The following is a 25,686-nucleotide window of genomic DNA, read 5'->3' as shown; positions in this document are numbered from 1 at the left end:
TGTCAGGGGAGTCACAATTCGTAGTAATTGATGGAGAGTCATCAAATTAAACAGAAGGATTTCTGGCATTCCCCAAGGTAGTGTTATAGGCCCTATGCTGTTCCTTATCTATATAAACTATTTGGGAGCTGTCTTGGGTTGTTTGCAGATGACGCTGTCGTTTATCGACTAGTAAAGTCATCAGAAGATCAAAATAAATTGCTAAACAATTTAGAAAAGATATCTGTATGGTGCAAAACTTGGCAATTGACCCTAAGTTACGAAAAGTGTGAGGTCATCCACATGAGTGCTAAAAGGAATCCGTTAAACTTCAGTTAAACAATAAATCAGTCAAATCTAAAGGCTGTAAATTCAACTAAATACCTAGGAATTACAATTACAAACAACTTAAATTGAAAGGAACACACAGAAAATGTTGTGGGGAAGGATAGCCAAAAACTGCATTTTACTGGCAGGACACTTAGAAAATGTAATAGATCTACTAAGGAGACTGCCTACACTACGCTTGTCCATCCTCTTTTAGAATACTGCTGCGCGGCATGGAATCCTTACCGAATAGGAGTGACAGTACATCAAAAAAGTTCACAGAAGGGCACCATGTTTTGTATTGTCGTGGAATAGGGGAGAGAGTGTCACTAAAATGATACAGGATTTGGGATGGACAGCATTAAAACAAGACTTTTTTGTTGTGGAGGGATCTTCTCACAAAATTCCAAGCACCAACTTTCTCTTCTGAATGCGAAAATATTTTGTTGATGCCGACCTGCATGGGGAGAAACGACCACCATGATAAAATAAGGGAAATCAGAGCATGAATGGAAAGATATAGGTGTTTGTTCTTTCCATGCACTACACGAGATTGGAATAATAGAGAATTGTGAAAGTGATTTGATGAACCCTCTGCCAGGCACTTAAATGTGATTTGCAGAGTATCGATGTAGATGTTATTTCCATGGTTTTTCTGGACTTCAACACATACAAACTTCACAATGGTGTTTCTAAAGGAACTTACACAAAACAAATCAGCAGTGCAAACACAAGTTGGCAGTCGCAGTCAAAACAAGGCTAGTTTTGATTTGTCTATCAATCTTTTGATCCTGGTGTTGTCAGTTTGAGTTAAAAAATCCACAAGTCTTAACGAATTTAATTCAGTACTCTTAGAAGAGTAAGTACATGACACCAATGTTATCACAAACCCCAGAAATATCTTTGTAATTCTGAAATAAACAGTATTTATCCTGTCGCTTGCATTATATTAAACTGTCACAGTCACTCATTTTGTAATGTATTACACCAACCAACATCAATAGCAAGACATGCAGAAGACAATGCTACAGCAGGATTGACATATCGATAGTCAAATAGAAACTAACCTTGTTTTGACCGCCAAACTGTGTTTCTGCACTATTGATTTGTTTTGTATATTGAACTTTAAAAACACCATTGCGAAGTTTGTGTGTGGTGAAGAAGTCCAAAAGAACTGTGGAAATAATGATGTCTCAACACATCATAAGAAAACTGCTATTCCACAAGAACAAAGTGAGTGACCATTTTATAAAGTTTTCATGTCCACATCTAATCTACATGGATACTCTGCAAATCGCATTTAAGTGCCTGGCAGAGGGTTCATCGAACCACTTCCCAATTTGCTATTATTCCAATCGCGTATAGCGCACGGAAAGAACGAACACCTGTATCTTTCCATACGAACTCTGATTTCTCTTATTTTATCATGGTGATCGTTTCTCCCTATGTAGGTCGGTGTCAACAAAATATTTTCTCACTCAGAGGAGAAAGTTGGTGATTGAAATTTTGTGAAAAGATTCCGTAGCAACAAAAACGTCTTTCTTTCAATGATGTCCAGCCCACCTGTATCATTTCAGTGGCACTCTCTCCCGTATTTCGCGATAAAACAAAACATGCTGCCCATCTTTGAACAGACGACCGATACTACTACTCTTACTTGGTTATCCTTCTCTCTCTCCGTCTTTAAAGGACGATCACAGCAGTAATTTAAAGAAGCTTTAATATCTGTAAAAACATGTGTTACATGTTTTTTTAATGCTAATATAGGTTGATGATGAGGTATAATCTTCGAAACATGTCACTACGTAAATAATTTAGTCGTCAACAAATTTTGTGACTGTTTAGATATATCTGAAAACTTTTTCATATTATGAAACATTGACAGTCGATTAATAGTCAATGGGTTGTAGTTTGTCACCAACACTTTTCAACATCTATGCTAAAACATACGAAAAACTGCATTAGCGTAAGGAAGAGGTATGAATGATGAATAAAAAAATAGGAGTGCGGGTAAACTACTGCAAACAGCATAGTGAACGCATTATTGTGGCCAAGATAAGACACGAAGCCCACGCCTACTACAGTAGTACAAGTTTATATGCCAACTAACTCTGCAGATGATGAAGAAATTGATGACGCGTATGATGAGATAAAAGAAATTATTCAGGTAGTGAAGGGAGACAAAAATTTAATAGTCATGGATGACTGGAATTCGAGAGTAGGAAAAGGGAGAGAAGGAAACATAGTAGGTGAATACGGATTGGAGGTAAGAAATGAAAGAGGAAGCCGTCTGGTAGAATTTTGCACAGAGCATAAATTAATCATAGCTAACACTTGGTTCAAGAATCATGAAAGAAGGTTGTATACATGGAAGCACCCTGGAGATACTAAAAGGTATCAGACAGATTATATAATGGTAAGACAGAGAAAAAATTCCTTCTCATTTAGAATGGCAATTGTGTGAGAGACAAAATTTTAATTGGTAGTTAGAAAACCAAATAAATAACAATAGCTCTGCAACATATAATTTTAATTTCAACAGGCATCATAACACGTTACTTACATCATGATAACATTTTTTAGCCACCTTCATTATCTGGCAAACATTTAGAGAGATAATTTTATATTTTCTGCATAAAAACTGCAAAGAGAAAGCAGAGATATTGGGAATGACAGAAATCAAAAGGGAGGCAGAAAATCTGAGCTTGATGGCTGATTGACAGATGAAGCACTAGGTCAGTTTGTGCTGACCCTAAATACAGGGTGCGACCAATAAGTAATAAGACTGAATTACTTAATTTTTTTTTTAACTAACTGGTGCAAATCCTTAGTATTCCTCAAAGTAGCACCCTTGGCTTTGACACACCACGTATAACCCAATTCCCACAGCACGTACACCTTCTGAAAATCGCTTCTGTGATCCTCTTTACAGGCACTGACAAGACATTTTGGACATCATCTGCAGAGCTGAATCAGTGTCCCTTGAGGTCCCCCTTGAGCCGGGGAAAAGAGGAAGAAGTGTGCCGGTGACAGATCTGGACTGTAAGGAGAGTGATCCTTCAATCCTTGAAGCTGATGGGTGACCGGTGCACTGGTCGTCTTCGACGAGCTCCGGCGCTCCCGGAACAGCTTGTGCCACTCGAACACTATCGAGCGGCTCAGAGCATCATCCCTGTAGGCGTCCTTAATCATTCCAAGGGTCTCCGTCATGATCTTCCCTAGTTTAATGCAGAATTTTATGTCACAGCACTGCTCAAGGTTTTCCTCCATCTTGAAATGCGGCCGTTCTGCTAAACAGAGGACCACAAAAATCGACGTGCTCACCCTCCGGTTCCCCACAGGCAACTGGAAAAAACATCAATCTCTCTGGAAGACTCCCCACTATCATGCCCAGGCAGTCCAATCCCCCTCCACCGCTCCATTCGCGCTATAGAAATTCAGTCCTACTACTTATTGATCACATCCTGTATTTCTGTCTCATTACTCATTATCTAATAGCCATTTGTTTAATCAAACTTTTGATACACGGAATTTCTATACACATTATTAAAATACAAGCTCTTTGTAAATTTTAACTGACATCTCCAAGAACAGAAATATTTTACTGAGCAAAGTGGAGACTGTTTATGTGTTTATTTATTGACCAGCTTTCATTGTCCAGTATGGAAAGGAAGGCCGGGCGAGTTTAACATCCTGTAAGCTTTTCTGGAGCACCCATTGTGAACAGATTTCAGTTGGAAAGAAAGATGTTGCATAGTCTCTCTGCTAGGACAGACCCTGGAAAAGGCAAGGCCACTCTGTGCCAACAAATAATGCTACCTATTTCTTTTTATTGCTGACCAATGGTCTTCGCCGTTCGCCAATGGTCTTAGAAAATTAATTACTGATTGTGGTGTAAAATACTGCCTACACTACAAGAAGATCTTGGTCATTTTCAGTATAAGAAAATACAGAGTAGAAACGACTGTAAATACAACAAAGATCCAAAGAGGCTACATAAGTACTCATCCACAGATCAAAAGGCAGTGTTTAGTAAATGCGAGAAAATTACAGTGATGCTCAACATGTCAATGGCAGTTGGTACAAGACAGAGGTGCTGTGTATCATGGGGGAATGTTGCTGCTGAAATTCTAAGAGTCTACGTTTGGAGAAGAGTTGGGCGACATGTAACTTCCTCCCATACGTGTCTTGCAAAATGAAGAAGAAAAGAATAAGAGAAATTAGAGCCCATATGGAAGTTTATTGACATTCATTCTTCCCATGCACCATTCGTGAACGTAACAGTTAAGAGGAAAAATGATAGTGGTACCAGAAATGCCCTCTGGCACACACTGTTATGTGGCTCCACCTTCAGAAGGGACAAAAGATGAACACAGACGGAGCCTGTCACAATTGCTGACTCAACTGTTAACTACTGCCTTTTATCTTTTATTTCATACAGATCATACTTCCCGTAGTTGCTCGACAGCAAAGAAGCTAGAACAAAGTTACATGTAAATGGTACATTCAGGCCAAACCTAACATTTGTGACATTTTCTTGATGAAATTTTTGTTTGAATCTGCGCGACAGCAAACAATTGAGAGAATATGCTGAAGAAGGTGCAAGTAGTTCCTCTTTTAGAATCACAGTCGCATGAGAACTGTTAAACAACCTTGTAACTGATAGCCCATAGTGCACTGTGATTGTCTCTAAGTGTGCACTATACTAAAAAGGCCAAAAACGGAGAGTACAACACATTTAAGGAAAGATTAGTCACGCCAAGAAAAGAAGTGTTTACACAAAATATCTACCCCATAGATATCTGTCCTATTTGTACTATCTCCTTTGCCTAAATTACATGCTAGAACACCATTAAAATCATTTGCTAGTGCTCGGTAAGTCGAGAACAGTAAGCCGAGAGCAGTGCTGACATACCAAGGGGGTCATATAGTATCCATTCCAGCCTCATAGTGACACAGCACCAGTCTAAGTAGTCCTGAGGCTTGTCAGAAATCAGTAAGTGGATGAGTAAGTTGCAAATAATTAAACATAGTGGACTGTATTGGAAAGTACCGGATCTCTGAAATCATCCTTGTGTTTGCGGGAAGTGATTTGAAGGATCTTAAATCAAGATGACTAAATAAGAATATAAATCCTGCTCCTATCGAATAACATCACACCATTCTCAGTCTTAAGTTATCTTTAAAAAGGCAAGAGTAAAAGTTTTTGAACTCTTCAACAAGAACCACATTATGTTATTGTTTTTACTTCTGCTAATGTTCTTAACATACTTTTCTGAATAAATAATTTGTGCACCTACCTCTGAATGTGCTATATTTATAGCAGTAAGTGAATTTAAATTTCGGAGTGCCATGAGGGACTCATCTGTGATGTGAGTGCAACCCCCTACATCCAGTTCACTTAACAATGGGCAATATTGGCTGACAGAAATAATCACTTCATCAGTTACTGCAAAAATTCTTCTCATGGACAGTTTTGACAGGTAAGGAAGACTCTGAAATAACTGAGACAGAGCTGCAAAACAAAAACAAAAAAACAACAATAAAAAAGAGTAACAATGTTATCCTAACGTAAATTTCAGCACAGAAGCAAGAAAAGGAGTTGACAACCACTCGTCTACATATGAAATACAGGCAATGCACAGGTGCACAAAAAAAAATCAAATAATTGCTAGTTTCCTAAATCCATTATTGAGAAGCAGAGTATGAGAGTGACAAAAATGGGGAGTCTGCTGTCTACATGACCATATTGAAGGAACAAACTGAAAGAGGGAAGAATAAAGAAGGCGAAGCTGAGAGAGTGGGTAGAGGATGGCGAGAGAGAAAACTAGTTAAATAAGAATGTACAGAACAGATCTTGCAACTGGGTCATGGACTGCGAGTGGAGCATAAGTGGTATATGGATGGACTAAGATATTACAGAGGCTGGAATGAAGGTCAGAGTTGAGTATTTTCATGTTTGTTGATTTCTTAGGATGGACAGGATGTGTGACTGCTGTGTACAGATGCAGGTGGAGCTGGCCACTGTTTGCGAACAGCTGAACATGCTGACGGCCACGGTCAGCCGTCTTCAGGCTGCTGCTTCAGTGTAGCGGCAGTGGGGAGTCTGGTGTGTCGCATGGTACACCCCATATGTTACATGTTTCACCCACGGTCCCTGCTGATGAGACATCTTCGCGGGTACTGGGCGTGGTTGGGCCACCCTCTCCCCAAGGGGAATAGTGGGTTCAACGGTGTTAGTGTCGCATGAGGCGAAGGGTCAATTTGGAGGCTGGCCGTGTGGTGTCGCCCGCTCTGCCTGTGAGTGGACATGCGGTCATGGACATGTGGTCATGGACATGTGGCCGCTCCCTCAGTAAGGTCTGAGCAGGCACACGGGAGGGGGAGGGGTTTATTAGTGATTGGGAGCTCCAATGTTAGGCGGGTGATGGAGCCCCTTAGGGGAATAGCAGAAATGTCAGGGAAGAAGGCCAGTGTTCACTCTGTCTGCTTGCCGGGGGGGTCTCATCCGAGACGTGGAGGACGCCGCGCCAGCGGCGACAGAAAGCACTGGGTGCACCCGACTGCAAATTGTTGCTCATGTTGGCACCAATGGCTGCTGCCATCTGGGTTCAGAGGTCATCCTCAGTTATACAGGCGGTTGGCGGAGTTGGTGAAGGTGGAAAGCCTCGTTCACGGGGTGGAATCTGAGCTAACTATTTGTAGTATCGTTTCCAGAACCGATCACGGTCCTCTGGTTTGGAGCCTAGTGGAAGGCTTAAACCAGAGGCTCAGACGATTCTGTGGAGATCTGGGGTGCAAATTTCTCGACCTCTGCTATCGGGTGGAGAAATGTAGGGCCCCCCTGTATAGGTCAGGTGTGCACTACATGCAGGAAGCAGCTACAAGGGCAGCAGAGTACATGTGGAGTGCCCATGTGGGTTTTTTAGGTTAGAGAATTCTATGTTTATAATGGGTGGCAGGGACAAAGAATCCAGTGAAATTTTTTTAAGTGCATCATCTGAAAATTACCTTGAGCAGTTAAACAGAGGACCGACTCTTGGCAATAACCTATTAGACCTTCTGGTGACAAACAGACCCGAACTATTTGAAACAGTTAAAGTAGAACAGGGAATCAGCAATCATAAAGCGGTTACTGCATCGATGATTTCAGCCATAAATAGAAATATTAAAAAAGGTAGGAAGATTTTTTTCTGTTTAGCAAAGGTGACAAAAAGCAGATTTCAGAGTTCTTGACGGCTCTACACAAAAGTTTTATCTCAAGTACAGATAGTGTTGAGGATCAGTGGACAAAGTTCAAAACCATCGTACAATATGCATTAGATGAGTATGTGCAAAGCAAGATCGTAAGAGATGGAAAAGAACCACCGTGGTACAACAACCGAGTTTGAAAACTGCGACAGAAGCAAAGAGAATGTCACAGCAAACATAAACATAACCAAAGCCTTGCAAACAAACAAAAATTACACGAAGCAAAATGTAGTGTGAGGAGGGCTATGCAAGAGGCATTCAACGAATTCGAAAGTAAAGTTCCATGTAATGACTTGGCAGAAACTCCTAAGAAATTTTGGTCTTATGACAAAGCAGTAGGTGGATCAAAACAAAATGTCTAGACACTCTGTGACCAAAACGGTACTGAAACAGAGGATGACCGACTAATGGGCAAAATACTAAATGTCTTTTTCCAAAGCTGTTTCACAGAGGAAGACTGTACTGTAGTTCCTTCTCTAGATTGTCACACAGATGACAAAATGGTAGATATCGAAATAGATGGCAGAGGTATACAAAAACAATTAAAATTGCTCAAAAGAGGAAAGGCCGCTGGATGTGATGGGATACCAGTTCGATTTTACACAGAGTACATGAAGGAACTTGCCCCCCTTCTTGCAGCAGTGTACTGCAGGTCTCTAGAAGAGTGTAGCGTTCCAAAAGACTGGAAAAGGACACAGGTCATCCCACTTTTCAAGAAGGGACGTCGAACAGATATGCAGAACTATAGACCTATATCTCTAACGTCAATCAGTTGCAGAATTTTGGAACACATATTATGTTCGAGTATAATGACTTTTCTGGAGACTAGAAATCTACTCTGTAGGGATCAGCATGGGTTTCGAAAAATACGATCGTGTGAAAACCAGCTCACGCTATTCGTCCACGAGACTCAAGAGGGCCATAGACACGGGTTCCCAGGTAGATGCCTTGTTTCTTGACTTCCAAAAGGCGTTTGATACAGTTCCCCACAGTTGTTTAATGATCAAAGTAAGAGCATATGGACTATCAGACCAATTTTGTGATTGGATTGAAGAGTTCCTAGATAACAGAACGCAGCATGTCATTCTCAATGGAGAGCAGTCTTCTGAAGTAAGAGTTATTTCAGGTGTGCCGTACAGGAGTGTTGTAGGACTGTTGCTATACACAATACATATAAATGACCTTGTGGATAACATCGGAAGTTCACAGAGGCGTTTTGCGGATGATGCTGTAGAATATCAAGAGGTTGTAACAATGGAAAATTGTACTGAAATGCAGGAGGATCTGCAACGAATTGACGCATGGTGCAGGGAATGGCAATTAAATCTCAATGTAGAGAAGTGTAATGTGCTGCGAATACACAGAAAGAAATATCCTTTATGATTTAGCTACAGTACAGCAGGTCAGCAACTGGAAGCAGTTAATTCCATAAATCATCTGGGAGTGGGCATTAGGAGTGATCTAAAATGGAATGATTATATAAAATTAATTGTCGGTAAAGCAGATGCCAGACTGAGATTCATTGGAAGAATCCTAAGGAAATGGAGTCCGAAAACAAAGGAAGTAGGTTACAGTACACTTGTTCGCCCACTTCTTGAATACCAGTGTGGGATCCGTACCAGATAGGGTTCATAGAAGAGATAGAGAAGATCCAACGGAGAGCAGCGCGCTTCATTACAGGATCATTTAGTAATCGTGAAAGTGTTACGGAGATGATAGATAAACTCCAGTGGAAGACTCTGCAAGAGAGATGCTCAGTAGCTCGGTATGGGCTTTTGTTGAAGTTTCAAGAACATACCTTCACCGAGGAGTCAAGCAATATATTGCTCCCTCCTACATATATGTTGCGAAGAGACTATGAGAATAAAATCAGAGAGATTACAGCCCACGCAGAGGCATGCCGACAATCTTTCTTTCCACGAACAATACGAGACTGGAATAGAAGGGACAACCGATAGAGGTACTCAAGGTACCCTCCGCCACACACTGTCAGGTGGCTTGCGCAGTATGGATGTAGATGTAGATGCAGACATTTCTCAATCCAGGAAATTCTGTAAATGGAGTAGTAAACAGTCAATTGTTCTCCAATTATGCAAAACATCCAGCCATCTTCTCAACCAGCTGTTAAAGACTTTAAAGCCCTCTCACCTGCCTTATAAATCCACAGACTGTGCCAGTACACATGCAACTACTGGCAATAGTGGCTGGCAAAATACCACTTGGGCAGCAGAGGTATGAGTAGCCTGCAAGCACTCTATAATGACAATTTGTGATGATGAAAGAAAACATTTCTTTCACTATGGAGACAGAAGAGGCTTGATAAATCCCTTTGTTGGATGCTGTATTTCACTAAAATTTGTTGGTACCCTGGACGTGCTACCTACGACTATGGATTTCTGTCTAGAAGTGGCCACTTGTAAGCAGCAGGGTGGTGTCGTATGAACACTTGCGCACGATACACACACATTATCGGTGAGAGGACTAATTGCTTGAGAAACTTACAAACCTGGAGATAACTTTATACTTTCTGGACAAGAATGTCAAAGAGAAAGCAGAGATATTAGGAATAACAGAAATCACAAGGGAGGCAGAAAATCTGAGCTTGATGGCTGACTGACAGATGAAGCACTAGGTCAGTTTGTGCTGACCCTATACATATCAGCATTGACAGATGGAGCACTAGATCAGTTTGTGTTGACCCCTACATATATCTGTTTCATTACTCTGGCATTACTCTGGCATATGTTTTAAATATGTTTCATTACTCTCTTTTCTAATGGCCATTTGTTTAGTCAATTTTTTGATACATGGAATTTCTATATAAAGTATTAAAATACAAGCCCTGTTGTAAATTTTAATTGATATCTCCATGAATAGAGCCATTTAACTGAGCAAAGTGTTTGAAGATAATGCCTACCCAATATATAAAATCCATACAGCATTATAGTACAGACCATAGGTGAATATCCAAATATTAAGAGGCTCATGAATAAAGGTTTCAATATGTTACCTTCCTGCATTATGTCAGGGATCTGTCTTCAATAATGGTGTCAGATCCTCAGCAAATGTAAAGTGAAAGTAATCTACACATACCACTCAAGATGGGTTGTTCTGCTCAGTTCTCTGAAGGTGATCTGGTGCTTCATAAGGCAGGCATGTGTAAGATCTTGTATGGGGATGGATTTCCAGAAAAACAGTATGAATTGTTCATCAATGATCCATGGAATATTGATGCTGCACCCACCATTAATGCTACAGCCTGACATATCAGTCGCAGATGAACGCTGCATCAAGAAAGGCCACTCTATGGACAACAAGGAAGTCCAGATCATAGCATCCACATTATTGTTCTGAGAATCGAATATTGACGACACTACTGAAAACTGCCTGGCAGAGGGCCAACTCATTCCGGATGGCAGCTTCAACTCATAGTGTATTGAATCTGTCACTTTCAGTAGTCACCTCTCACAGATAATGATATACAATGCCCCATAAAAGCAGAAAAATATATTGCTCAACTTTCTGGACTGCTAGTTTTCGCCTTAGGGAGAAAATAGGGATAGATTGGGGAAGGCTGGAAATGAGAGGTAGGTCACACAGATCCCTTATTGAGGGGGACCCTTCTGTTGCGAGAACAAGAGGAAACAAAGATGAGGGGATGGGCATCAGAGACTAGGAGGTCAAAGATAGTACATGAAAAGTGGATGAGAAATGAAAGGGAGGGAGGTACCAAAGGAAAATGGGGAGAGGGATCAAGAAAAGAGAGAGAGAAAATTTTGTGATAAAATTATATTGTAAATTACTGAATATATAACAAACTTAAGCCAAAGAGTAAAATAGTTTGTTGTCCATATACATTTTTATACAATTAATCTACCACTAATGCATCAAAAACAATGAAATAGTGTGCACTGTTAAGCCAATTTACAGAGATGTGATAAAATAGAAGCCACTACCACCAACAAGACTGCAGAATATAGACTGTGTTAACTTACTAGCCATTCTGCTCAATACTGACAGCAGCATGAACAACCAAATGTGTTATCAAGTAGAATAAAGGAAAAGGCATTCATGATGTGTGTAACAATGCCAACACATATGGCTAAAGGATTAGCCCAGCAGAGACATCTCTGAAAAATGGGTCGGCTCACAAAAGGTGGAATAATTTTTGATTTTCCAGTATGTTGTAAGTAGTATCCTTTTTGTGAAAAATCCAGATTTCAGACCACCTCCTTGTGCCTCATCTGCCATCTCGTAAAAACTGTTAAGAAATGTCACTTTTTCAGTTTTTCCTCAGTAACTGACTTTCAGTGCATTTTACGTGTAAATATGCCTTTATCAGTTTTAAACAGCAGTAAAGTTTCTGCAAGTTTCATATATAACACGTTGGAAAATTCGAACAGCTACTGAGATTTGAGGCTGTGAAAAATCTGCAAAAATGTCAAGAAATCGCAAAAAGTTATATACATCATTGGTTTCACCTCAATAATTTTTTTTTAGTGCAATTTTGTGCACAGTGCATAACACCGGACATTGTAAGGATTTAATTTCTATCAAGATTCGCTATCCGTAATTACTCCTAACACAGGTCGAGAAATGTTGCATTAACAATTGTAGTGAAAGTGAGCTTGAAACTAAAAATGCCATTCTCAATCAAAAGTAGCATTCCTGAATTGTGTATACAGTATGTACATGTAGTTTATGAGATTCGTGTCATTTCTGGAGAATAAGTATTTTTGAAAGGAGAAAAAATTTCAGCAATTTTTCATATATTTCAACAAAATTTCAATACATAATGGAGTAATTAGAGGTGAAGACATTAACTGCCATCTGTCCTGGGAGGTTTCTTCCAAAGAAATGAATAACATTGTAAACAGCAATTTTGAGAACATGCGTTTCTGACATAAATGTGCAGTCATGTCTCTGGTAACAGTCGCTAAGTATACAAACATGAAGAGAGGAAAAGCACCTCGGATTGTCACATTTTTTTCCATAGTGTGATCATCTCTAAGCAGTCTGATGGTGACCCAATAAAATACTTAGAGTACAAACTTGCTCCCTTTCCACTGTAACTTTTTTCTGAGAAAGTCATTCAGAAGTCTACATTTTACTCTGCCTTCACATCCTTATCAAGTGATGTAGAAAAAGAAAGGAGCATAGATGGTGGCTACCTCCTATACAGAGTTCACTGTAATTGGTGTGAATGTTTTTCTGCATTTTTAAAAGACTTGTGACCTATGCACAGTGACATCACGGTCAAAATGACAGTGTGGTAGTCTTCGATGGGTACAAAATAAAAGGAGCACAATAAGCACACACAAGAGCTCATCGTTCCAGGCTACAATACTGTGCGCAAGTTCTTTTTGAGGGTATCATGTTTCCGCTGATGCCACAAAATAAATTGTTATCAGGTGGAAAAAGCAAATCCCACTTCATCTCATTGTTTCAGAAAGAATTACAGCAAGCGTAAATGGTCACCAAGCAAGCAATAGGAGAAGCAGATACAAAAACCGCAATTTAGTTGTCTTCCAAATACGATTATGTTGTTGTCATTGAAGAAGACATTGATCTTTCAGTTTTGGAGACAGCTCTAATGTCAAACAATGAGTGCTTTTGTAAATACGGATGGGGTAACATATAAGATGCACTGTAATCAAAAACATCCTTCACATACATAGATACTGTGGAAAATATTCTATTTCTCCACACAATAAGCAGCTGCGATACTACCTCCACTCTGTCTGGGTGCAGGAAAAATAAATTTTGCACCCCACTCGAGAGTGATGCTTTCCACAGCAAAAGTGTTTCTATTTTCAAATATCGAGCTGCAGAAAAAGAGAAAATCACGGAAGCAACAGAAGATTTGCTTGTGGCTCTTTATGGGTGTCTCTAACATTTCTATGGACAAGTTGTGATATCTTTGCTTTTCTAAAGCTGCTACAAACACCAAATTTGATTTGGCATGCCTATCTCCAACAGGGAATGTAGTACAATATCATGCATATAGAGTTTACCTGCAAGTTCAAACGATGATGAGGAATGAAAAGGACATCCTTGAGCAATGCCGGAAGAAGTATACTGGCAGTCTAATGCCAGTGCCAATGAGTAAAGAACCAGCTCCACAGGCATTGTTAAGCGTGACTTCATGCAAATGCAGAAAGACTTGTGGCAACAAATACAGCTGCAAAAAAGCAGGACTTTGATGCTCCACTGTATGCATTCACTGTGGATTTGAATCATGCAGTAAGGCAACAGAGGTTGAATACATCACAGAAGAAGGAAAGTTAAATGATTCACTGCCTGTCAGTTGATGTACTGAACTGTGCATATTAACCACATCTGAGCCAAAGCAACAGAAATCGATCAATTTTCCACCTTAAAATTTTGTGTATATAGTTAAAATAAAAGTTGAGATTTATTCTTAAACTGTATTCTGTTGGAATATAAGTATAGGTAAAAGTGTTGAAAATATTTATTCCCCTGAAATTACATTACTCTCATAAACTGTGCGTATACATTGCATACGTAATGGCTTAAAGATGATGATTTATTCAGGAGTACTATTTTTGACTAAGAATGGTGTTTTCAGTTTCGCACCCACTTTCATTAAAACTGTTAATGCAACATTCCTCGGTCAGTACAGGAAGTAATTATAAATATTCTGCACAAATCTTCAAGGAAATTAAATCCTCTACAATGCTTATTATTGTGCACTGTGCAGAAAACTGCGTTACAAAAAATGACGTTAAGGTGAAACCACTAGTATCTCTATCTTTTTGCAATTTCTTGGTATTTTTGCAGATTTTCACTGCCTTATATTTCAGTAGCTGTTTTCCACCAGATTATGTATGAAATTTGCATGAAATTTAACTCTCTTTACAACTGATAATGGGATACTTCTGTCTAAAACGAACTGGAAGTGAGTTGCTGAGGAAAAACTGAAAAAAGTGAAATTTCTTAGCAGTTTTTACAAGATGGCGGGTGACACACAAGGGGGAAAAGGTCTTTAGTTTTAACTTAGATTTTTCACGAGAGGGGTACTACACACACACATATACACAAAAATCAAAATTACGCCATGTCATGACAGAATGTTGGAAATTTTGTGATATGTAAGTAATGTTATTCAAATATTTACTGACTTATATATGTTATTCAAATTATGCCCGGCACTGTATGATCTGTACATTTTATTGATTTTCAGTTCACCTTGCACTTGATAATGACTACAAAGCCAAAATCACAATTTTGTGGAATAAATTTACAATCAAATGGCAGAAATTTCATACAAAAAGTACAAACACTACATTTCCTGCTCTCAGGTAAAATATTTCAGAGGTAAAATAGTCCCCACATTCAGATCTTGAAGTGTGGACTACATCAGAAAAACAATTCTGACATTTTAGCAGTGGAGGTGTGGAATGCTTGGTCCCTTAAATAAGTAGGTGAGTTAGAGAATTTAACAAGAGAAATGGGTGGGTTAAAGTTAGATATAGCAGAATCCCATTCAATACTGGATTGTTGTTGTTGTTGTTGTTGTTGTGGTCTGCAGTCCAGAGACTGGTTTGATGCAGTTCTCCATGCTACTCTATCCTGTGCAAGCTTCTTCATCTCTCAGTACCTAGTGCAACCTACATCCTTCTGAATCTGTTTAGTGTATTCATTTCTTGGTCTTCCTCTACAATTTTTACCCTTCACACTGCCCTCTACTAAATTGGTGATCCCTTGATGCCTCAAAACATGTCCTACCAACCGATCCCTTATTCTAGTCAAGTTGTGCCACAAACTTCTCTTCTCCCCAATTCTATTCAACACCACCTCATTAGTTATGTGATCTACCCATCTAATCTTCAGCATTCTTCTGTAACGCCACATTTCAAAAGCTTCTATTCTCTTCTTGTCCAAACTATTAATCGTCCATGTTTTCAATACTCAATACTGGATTATTAACACAAAACCTAATAGGGATCACAGAGTAACCAAATAGGGGTAATGGAGTATGTCTAATTCCAGTAGTACATGTTTAAATATCCACTAGCTCCACAGATGATGAAGAGATTGAAAGAATGTATGGTGAGATAAAAGTAAATTATTCTAATAGTTAAGGGAGATGAAAATTTAATTGTGATGGGGGACATAAGTTCAATAACGGCAAATGAAAGAGAAGGAAAAGTAGTTGGAGAACATGGACTGTGGGGAAATAAAAGCAAGTGAAGCCACCTGGCAGAATTTGTAACAGAGCACAATTTAATTATTGCAAACACTTGGTTTGAGAATCATGAAAAAAGGTTTTACACTTTGAAGAGACCTTGACGCACCAGAAGGTTTCAGGGAGGTATTATAACAATAAGTAAGAGGTTTTGAAACCAAATTTAAACTGCAAAACCTATGCAGGACCGGTGTGGGTTGACCATAATTTATTGGTTATGATCTGTAGATTCAAACTAAAACCATAGAGGGGAAGGAAAATAAGAAGGTACGACATGAATAAGTAGAAATAACAAGAGGTCAATAATAGTTTCAACAGGAGCATTTGACAACAATCGTCTGAGATCCGGAAAAACCAATAAAATAGAAGCCTCAAAATCAGTCCTGGATAACACACAAGATACTGAATGTAACTGATGAAAGGAGAAAATATAAAAATGCAATTAATGAAACAGCCAATACCCAATACAGACGTCTATAAAATTAGGTGGACAAAAAGTGCAAAATAGGTAAGCAGGAATGGCTAGAGACGGAATGCAAAGCTATAGATGTATGCATGACAATGAGGAAGACAGATACTGCCTATAGCAAAATTAAAAAAAAAGATTTGGAGAAAGAGACATAGCTGTATGAATAGCCAGAGCTCAGTGGCAAGCCAGTATTAAGCAAAGGAAGGAAAGCTGTATGGTGGAAGGGATATATAGAAGAGCTATGCAAAAAGTAAAAATCTGCTGCTAATATTTTCTCAGACTTCACTGTGCATATGGAGATGTGTCCATGGGTATCAGGAGTATTAAGAGACAAGCACTGTAGATGGGCTTCAAAATGATTGCCCTCAAACTTCTCCACTGTATCCAACAAGGAAAGAGTTCACAAAATCATCAGAACAAGCAGACATTTCACAGTAAATAAAATTGTTCCAAAATGCAACCGAAGATCATGCTGTGTAGAAAATGATTAGAGAGTCTGTCTTGTTAAAAAATTTTTACCCACTGAATCATATTTATTGACCAAGTATCACAAAGTTTAAAATAGAAGTACCACTCACAGCTTTCTTCTTGAGTTCTAAATGAAGGACATGATTTCTTGAGTACTGTGACACGTGATTATAGCTGGCTCCAAGATTTCCCATCAAAAGAGAAAGCAAGGACAGTATGATCTTCCGGGAAAGTTATAGGCACTGCAGTGGACTGCATTCTCATTGATCTTCAACCTGAGTTGACCATAAATGCTGTCTGCCAAAAGCAGAAGATTTTGAAGCTCCATCAGGCATTGAGCAATAAACGCTGCAGGAAGATCATCCTGCAGTATGATAATGAGTGGCCTCTTACAGCTTCTGTCACTGCACAACATTAGGACATCAGTCTGGAACTGTATTTCCCACTCTCCCTATAGCTCTGACTTGGCACCCTCCGGCTGTCTTCTTGTCATTTCTGTAAAAGAACAGATGTGAGGCCAAAACTACAGGACACTAGATTATATCCAGAAAATGGTGTCAGTGTCTTTGGACAGCTGGAATGAATGGCTGCAACAAGGAAATTTCCACTTTCAGAATAGTGGGGAAAAGTTAGAAAACATGTGGAGACTGTCAAAAAACGGCAGAACAGTCTGTATACTAAAAGGAAGTACAGAGCTTATCTTAAAAAAATTAATATTCACAACAATGGGTTGCTCATGATTTAGTATGACCCTTTTACGGGGGCATGTTGAAAAATAATGCCTCTGAATTTTTATGTGGAGACCCTTACAGCTTTATAAATAAAACAAATGTTATTAACAATCAACATCCTTCTTTTTTATGTCTACTTGCTTGCAGCTCTCTGCCTCTAGAGGGCTCCAAACTGTACCTTGGGTTCACCATCATCAAATATCTTCCACAGAGTTCTGGATTATCCCCATCCAAATTTCATCTGTTTCCAGAAGTTAAATATCACCTTCGAGGACTTCCCTTTGACAGTGTTTAAGCAGTGCAAGCAGAGGTGAGGCTGTGGTTCTGTCAACAAACTCCAACAATTGAACAGATCGTATAAATAAAGTGGCCTCTTGTTGGTAGAAATGTGTTAGTTGCCAGGGAGACTACGTTAAGAAATAAATATGTAGACATGTAGAATAAAATGTAGAATGTTAATAACATTCTTTTCATTAAAAAGCTTTCAGAGTTTTCATTAAAAAAAATTCAGAGGCATTATTTTTAACCACTCTCTTTTTCTTTTTTTAAAAAAATTACAAATGTGCAATGAAATCATATTACCTGTTACTGACAAGTTTCTTATTTGGTTACGACCAGGATTGAGGTCGAGCTTTCTGAGCTGTTGACAGACTGAAACAGCTTCCAAGGATTTATTGTCAATTTCACATTCACTCAAATCTAGTTTGGTAATTCCTGGATGCAACAAAGAGGATAAACTATTATTACTAATGTTACCCCTCTTTGTGAAGACTACAAGAATCCTAGTTTTAAGATTAGGTGGTAGTAATTTTAGTGAGCCACAATCGCATCTATTGCTGCTCACTATAGTTTCAATGCACCTGAAACATGGAAACAAAACCAATAAATACATAGAATTCCCAGGAATAACATATTACAGTCAATTTACCACAATAAAATGAAAGCACAAGGTTCAATATGATTAACGGCAGAACATAATGACAGATTAACAAGGGCGAGGCCATTTTAAAAGAACTGTCCGGGAATTGGCTAACATTCATGAATAATTAATATAATAATTTACTAAATAAATCTGAATATCAATGGATATGTGGGGAAGCAACCATCAAATCTGAGCCTACACTCCTAGATTTTTCCTATGTTATTTTGCAACTAGGTCATTCTATTGGAGGTCTAGAAATTTATTCATTTATTCTCCTCAGACTAAGACAAGATTTATTCTGGATTTTGGACATATGAACAATTCATGTCATAACCTGGTGTAAATAAGTACAAATATGTGACCTATCTCAATCACCTTATAAATATGATACCAGTGTGAACAAATCACACTTCTCTGTACGGAAATGTCAAATATTATGAAAATGCATTCAATGCAGTTTCCTAAAAAGAACGCTTTAAATAGCCAGGACTCTGTCATACAATCTGATCCCCATTTAACTGGAGTTGTCTGCAGCTTTTGTATTAAGCCTTGTCATGTGATAGTCACACCCTCTACTAGTGTTATAAATATGAATGTCTTTGAAAATTTTATTGTACTTATTGCATTTAAAAATCGGTTGGACAGTTTTATGAATATTTAGTGATATCAGTATGAGTAATTTGGTATAACAAGCTACCAAACTAAGAATGTACACGGGAAATGTTTTTAAAACAAAATTAAAATATTTTCTAATAGAAAAATGTTTATATTCTTTCAATGAATTTTAAGATAGTGATTGTAACATGAGGCATTAGCATATCAGTTGTAATATGATAAATGTAAAAAATAAACATAAGAAGCAACAGCTACAGAATACAGTGTATTTTATAAGTATAAATATAACCATAATATTAAGTCTGATGTTTGCAAAAGCCATCATTATGATGGCTCTACACAAAGAAAATGTAAATAAATAAATAAACATCCTTTTATGTGACACGCTATCACTGTGATTTCTCAGAATTCTTACTGCTTTTTAATTATAGGCACTTTATTTGTGTGTCAGGCTGCTGCACCTTCCCATACTTCAATTCCATACACAGTATGAGGTATGGACACACAAGTGCAAAATATACTACACTTATTTGCTCACTACACAGAATTTGTGACAATGTCCTCATTGCATAGACTGACATTCTTAATTTTTGTTCCCTGAGAGAAGTGCTACTAAGCAGTTCACTATCTTCCATTTATTCTTCCATTTATCTTTATTTTCATGTCAGACAGATGCCAGTTGTGTAACAAATGTCTCCTCACAGAGACGAGTTGTTCATACACTGACCACTCACATAGCACAAGATCTGCACCTCATATTCATAGTCATTGCCTTTACCAATACAATAAAGGTTTGTCACCTGAGACCCACAACTAATGAGGAACTTTTTTCCAATCTGATCTATGTAATGGGTACTCAAATTAATTCTTATTGTCTGTTAGACAGAAAATACATTTATTTTAGTAGCATGGTATAAGATAATTTAATGAGACTAGTTTCCTTCAGCAGCTATAATCTTTTCCCAGTTTTGTGGGTAACAAGTGGATTTGTTCAAAAAGTTCAGGTTTTTTGAGGTGACCCACACATGGAGAAAGTTCTTGTGATCATTAAAAGATGTGATACATTGTTCAGATATGCCATGCTACATGAAACAAATGATAATCGTAAGGGGTGATGTCTGGTGAATGTAGTGGTGGAGTAAGATCTCCCATCAAAGCCCTTTCAAAGTTTCCTTCACTTGGTTTGAAACATGTGGTTTGCACTGTCATAAAGCAGGATGATTGTCATGTCTCTGACCATATTGCAGCTGTTAGTTTTTAAATGCACTATTCCAACTGACTAACTGTGCTTTGTAGCATTTCACCATTTAACCCAGCTCAGCTCATGCTAGACCACAGGCACCAGTATGCAGTTTGTCACTCACCTCAAAATTGTTGTCTCTGAATTGCAAAAATCAATCTCTGCAAGCTGTTCCCAACAGTTCAAGTTCTCCATACACTTCCACAAATGAACAAAGGTTTTCCACAACAAGTTTTTTGAGATGAAAACAGAAGAGCAACACTTCCTGCAAATGTTGTTTTGTAGGTACAAAACCACAGATGTTTAACGTGCTAAATAAGTAGCTTCTATTCACTCCACTAAAAGGTCATACACAGAACTGAAAGCCTAATTCTTCCACTGTCAAACAGCAACTGCTTCTGTTCATCAATGGTGACAAATAATCCAAGCTAGCCAATAGCATCCAAAAACAGTGACCGTCATATTTTTGTCTCCACGAGAGGAAATATCTCCAATACTATTACCCAGTAAATGAAATTTCCTATTGCAGTTATCACTATTCTAATATTGAATCCCTTATTTCACATGTATTGCATATTTTCTGAGTTAGTACAAAATGTACTTTTGAAAGACCTACCCTTTCTATCAAATATCTCACATCATGCTGTTTGCCTAAAAAGGATGCAGATCAAATACAGGATGAGGTTAGATTTAGAAGCTGTAGTAGTAAATTGTCATAGCTGTGTCGGGAAAGAACACGAGTTCCAAGTACTAATACGAGGGCAATCCAGACAGCAACGAAAGTTTAATTGTACCAACATAGTCTACGATAACAACACAAAAACTGAAAACACACATTCTGGCACACACTTTGTCTACTTTTCCACATAGTCGCCTTAGACTTTCAGGCACTTGTGGTGCCTTGGTGACAGTTTGTGTACACCCTCTTCATACCTGTCTATTTAACCCTGTCACAAAAGCAACCTTCAAGTTTTCACTATTTGCAAAGCATTTACTAGCAAGGTGTTCCTACAAATGAGGAAACAGAAAAAAGTCCAATGGAGCCAAGTCCGACAGTACGGAGTACGCTCGATGATGTACCACCGGAATATTTCATACAGCATGGCTCGTGTCAGCTGGGCGGCGTGTAGACATGCAGTGTTGCGAAACAGAACAATTCCATGCCAGAACTTGCCTCTTCAGTGGTTCTGGATGGCCCAATGAAGACATTCAAGGATAGCACATTACGCATCACTATTGAATGTTGTGTTGCAGGGCATGAAATTGATGAGTGGGACCCATTCCCTGCCCTGAACACAGAAGCCATCAGTTTTTGAGTTGATGGAGTTTGTTTGCCCTTGTGTGGTTCTTGAGGATGACGACGCTCCAGATTATGACACTCCACAGATCGTCACTTTTTGTGGAGGTGTTATAAAAAAAAACATGTTTCATTTCCTGTAACAATCTGGTCAAGAAATGTGTTGATGCCCATTGCAAATGCTCCAAGAAATCTAATGCAGCACCCACTCGCAGCTTTCTGGTCATCTATGATCTTGTGTGGCACCCATCATGCACAGATTTTTTGGCGCACAAAGTGGTGAGAGACAATTTTGTGCTCAACTGAACAAGACACTTTCTGACACTGTTCATGCATGTCGCTAATCGTGAATCACCTACTCTTACACGACACGATTCACATTTTCTTTCAGCGCATCTATGGTGACAGATGGTCGTCCTGATATCTCTGTCATGAACATCGGTCTTCTCATTCTTAAACATTGTACACCACTTTCCAACACTGGGTGCATTCATTAAACCTTCACCACAAATGGTAACAAGTCGGTGGTGAAGATCACAGGGTCTAACGTTTTCTGCCTGCAGAAAACTAATAACACCTGGCACCTCACACTTGGTGGGATTAGCAATCAACACAGTCATGGTCAAAGCTATCTCTGCACTTACCAAATGATAGGGCCTGACCTACAACTGGATGTGGCACCTGTTTGCATCACGATGAACATCAGAAACCAGTGAGCTGCTGCCACAAGAAAGGTGCACGGACAGTACATAGTAACAGTCCTTACTTTCTGGATGGCCATCATAGTAAGCACTGAAGATCAAATAGTTAAAGGTACTGCAAGCTGGCTAAAGCCAGAGATAAATTCAGCCAAAATTTTTATAAAGGACCTAACAGTGTTCAGAAAGCATAGATTAAATACAGTAGGCGGTGGCATGTTTGTTGCTTTCAGAAGTAGTTTATCTTGTAGTAAAATTGGAGTGCGAATTCCTGTAAGTATGGGTAAAGGTTATACTTGACAACCAGAATAAATTAATAATTGGTTCCTTTTATCAAATCTTGACTGAGATGATACAGTTGCTGAAAGGTTCAAACAAAACTTGAGTAGCATCGCAAATAGATACCTCCAAATAGGTAATGTCCAGTTACATTAATGTGACTACCTGTCAAAAGCATGAATAGCCACCTTTTGCACTGCAGACCACTGCAAGATGGGCATTAAGAGTGTCAATGAGGTTCTGGAAGGTACTGATAGGGATATGGAGCTATGTTGACTCCAGTACCACGGCCAGCTGCACTAGGTTTCTCAAACGAAGATCCACAGTGCAAACAGCACGATTGAGGTGGTTCCCCAGATTCTCAACTGTGTTTAAAATCCGAGGAGTTTGGTGGCCAGCGGAATATGTTAAATGCATCCTGGTGCTCTTTGAAACAAGCATGTACTGCACTGTCCTGGAGGTAGATGCCTTTATGCTGAGGAAAAACAAACTGCATTCCCAAGGATAGATGCATATTTGTGTTCATCCACTGGGAAGGCCACAAAAACATTCCCCAGATAATAATGCTCCCTCCTCTGGTCTGGACACTTCCAAATGTTGTTGCGGGGTGTCTGTTTTCGCTGTTTTCAGATGGTTCTGCCGATGCAGCATAAAACACAATTCATCAGAAAAGGCCACCTGTTGCCCCTCAGTGTAAGTCCAGTTGCGGCATGGCATGCAAATTCCAGCCTTTGTCATTGATGAACAGCAGTCAGCATGGGTGCATAAACCAGGCACCTACTGTGGAGGCCCACATGCAGCACCGTTCACTTAACGGTCATTGAGGAGACACTGTTAACAGTGCCTTGGTTCATCTGGGCAGTCAGTTGCTGAACAGTTGCACATCTATTCGTCCATATACATCACGACAGCTATCATTCACTCCTATCGTTATGGTCAGTGATGCATCACAGTTGCTCAGTGCCAGTTTTGGATAGCACTATTTTGTCATGTACGGTACACTTTTTAATCACGGTGGCACGCGAACAGTTTACACACTTAGCATTTTGGAAATACTTATACCCTTGGCCCGAAAACCAATGATCATGCCAACATCACATACTGTATTTTATGGAATAAGATGCACTTTCTTCTTCAAAAAGTTGCTTCCAAAATTTAAGTCCATCTCATACTGAAAATTAATATGAAAATGTCCAGTATTTGATTTAAAATTCCCGCCAGTCTTAAAAATGGCCATATATTTGATGCCACAGGAAACCTATCTCTATCTGGCAACAATGGATTCACCAGGCGGCAGCAGCAGTGCACAGGTCCAATGAGCATGAGTTGCGGAGATTTAAAAGCTTGCCAACACTGTCTCCCTCCCACCCCGCAATCACAAACCCGGAACACTGTTTATCCTATGATGTCTCATTGCAGTCTACAGTGCCAGTGTACTTGAACTGATAGTGATTTATGTTATGTGTAATATTATAATATTTTTGTCAGTAGGTAGTTTTGTAAAGGAAAAAAATAAAAGGTATCCAGAGGATTCGGGCTGTAAATTGAAAATAATAGCATATGCAGAATAATATGGAAACACAGCAACTGAGCGGCATTTCGGCCCTCCAGCAACAGAAAAAAACCATTTGCGATTGGCCGACTAGTAAAGAACTGAAAAAATGAGGAAGACTAAATGTGCGAATAGAGGACTGAATGCATAATGGCCACAACTGGAAGATGATGTACTGAAATGAATTGAAGGATACCATCAAAATATCATTGGAATTAATGTAAAGATGATTCAAATACATGCTAGTAACCTAGCACTACAGTAGAACTTAGCAGACTTTAAGGGTGGAGTTGGTTGGTGCTACAGGTTCATGAAGTGTCATGGACTTGTCATGCAAACCAAAACATCTCAGTAAATGGCACACGAGTATGAAGAGAAAATATTATCTTTCCATCGCTTTATTATTCGACATTGAAAGAAAACCGTGTAGAAATAAGCAAAATAGCGGATATGTATGAAACTCCTCCAAAATTTGATGTGCTGAGTGACAGAACTGTTGTCATGAAAGGTGCTACAACTATGCAAACAAGTGTACATGAGAAAAATTATCTACACTGTTGTGATGGAACATCTACACTGTTGTTCTTTTATGTTGTCTTGAAAGTACAAAACTTAATCCAATGATTATTTTCAAGTGCAAAACAATGCCAAAACCTTCTGAAATACAACCAGGTATTGGATCCCTTTATTGGGCAGGCAGGTCAGAGAATTTAAAAAGGGAAATGGATCGGTTAAAGTTAGATATAGTGGGAATTGATGTTCAGTGACAGGAACAGGACTTCTGGTCAAGTGAATACAGTGTTATAAACACAAACTCAAATAGGGGCAATACGGGAGTAGGTTTAATAACAAATAAGAAAATAGGAATGTGGGTAAGCTACTATAAACAGCACAATGAATGCATTGTTGTAGACAAGATAAATACCATTCCAGCACCTTCCAGAGGGAAGTGAAGAAATGTATGACAACATAAAAGAAATTATTCAGAGAGTTAAGGGAGATGAAAATTTAATAGCAATGGGGGAATGCAATTGATACTAGGAAAATGAAGAGAAGGATAAATAGTAATTGACTTTGGACTGGGGGAAAGGAACGAAAAAGGAAGTCACCTAGTAGAGTTTTGCACAGATCATAATTCAATCATCACTATCAGTTGGTTTAAGACTCATGAAAGAAGGTTGCACATGTGGAAGCAACCTGGGGACACCGGATGTTTGAGACTGATTATGTAATTGTAAGGCAGAGATTTTGGAACCAGATTTTAAAGTGCAAGACATTTCCAGGGGCCATAGATTAAAACAGCAGAACCTGCAAAAAGGTAGGAAATTAAGGAGATGGGCCCTGAATAGTTGAAAGAACCTGACGCTGTTGAGAATTTCAGAGAGAGCATTAGGTAAAAATGACAAGAACAGGGGAAAGGAACACAACAGAAGAAAAATGGGTAGCTTTGAAAAAAAGAAATAGTGACAGTAGTACAGGATCAAATAGGTAAAAATACAAGGCTTATGGTAGTTGAAATTCTTGCGTAACACAGGAGATACTTAATATAACTGAAGAAAGGAGAAAATATAAAAATGCAGTAAATGAAGCAGGTGAAAGGGAATACAAATGTACAAAGAATGAGATTGACAGGAAGTGCAAAATGGCTA

At 38.9% G+C, this 25,686-nt stretch overlaps 1 protein-coding gene across 1 annotated transcript in view; it reads right to left on the bottom strand.

Annotated features, from left to right (window-relative positions):
* Nucleotides 1-25,686, bottom strand: part of LOC124622532 (protein AMN1 homolog) — a 105,423-nt gene that overhangs the window by 57,341 nt on the left and 22,396 nt on the right. The window contains exons 2-3 of the mRNA XM_047148265.1: nt 18,017-18,294; nt 5,607-5,821 (exon numbers count right to left, since the gene is read on the bottom strand). Of these exons, the coding sequence (XP_047004221.1) occupies nt 5,607-5,821; nt 18,017-18,294 (493 nt within the window). The remainder of the gene's footprint in view (nt 1-5,606; nt 5,822-18,016; nt 18,295-25,686) is intronic.

This window comes from Schistocerca americana, chromosome 7 (genome assembly GCF_021461395.2).
Source record: "Schistocerca americana isolate TAMUIC-IGC-003095 chromosome 7, iqSchAmer2.1, whole genome shotgun sequence".
Lineage (NCBI taxonomy): Eukaryota > Metazoa > Arthropoda > Insecta > Orthoptera > Acrididae > Schistocerca > Schistocerca americana.
Note: the sequence above shows the minus strand (reverse complement) of the source record. Positions and strands in the feature narration are given on the sequence as shown.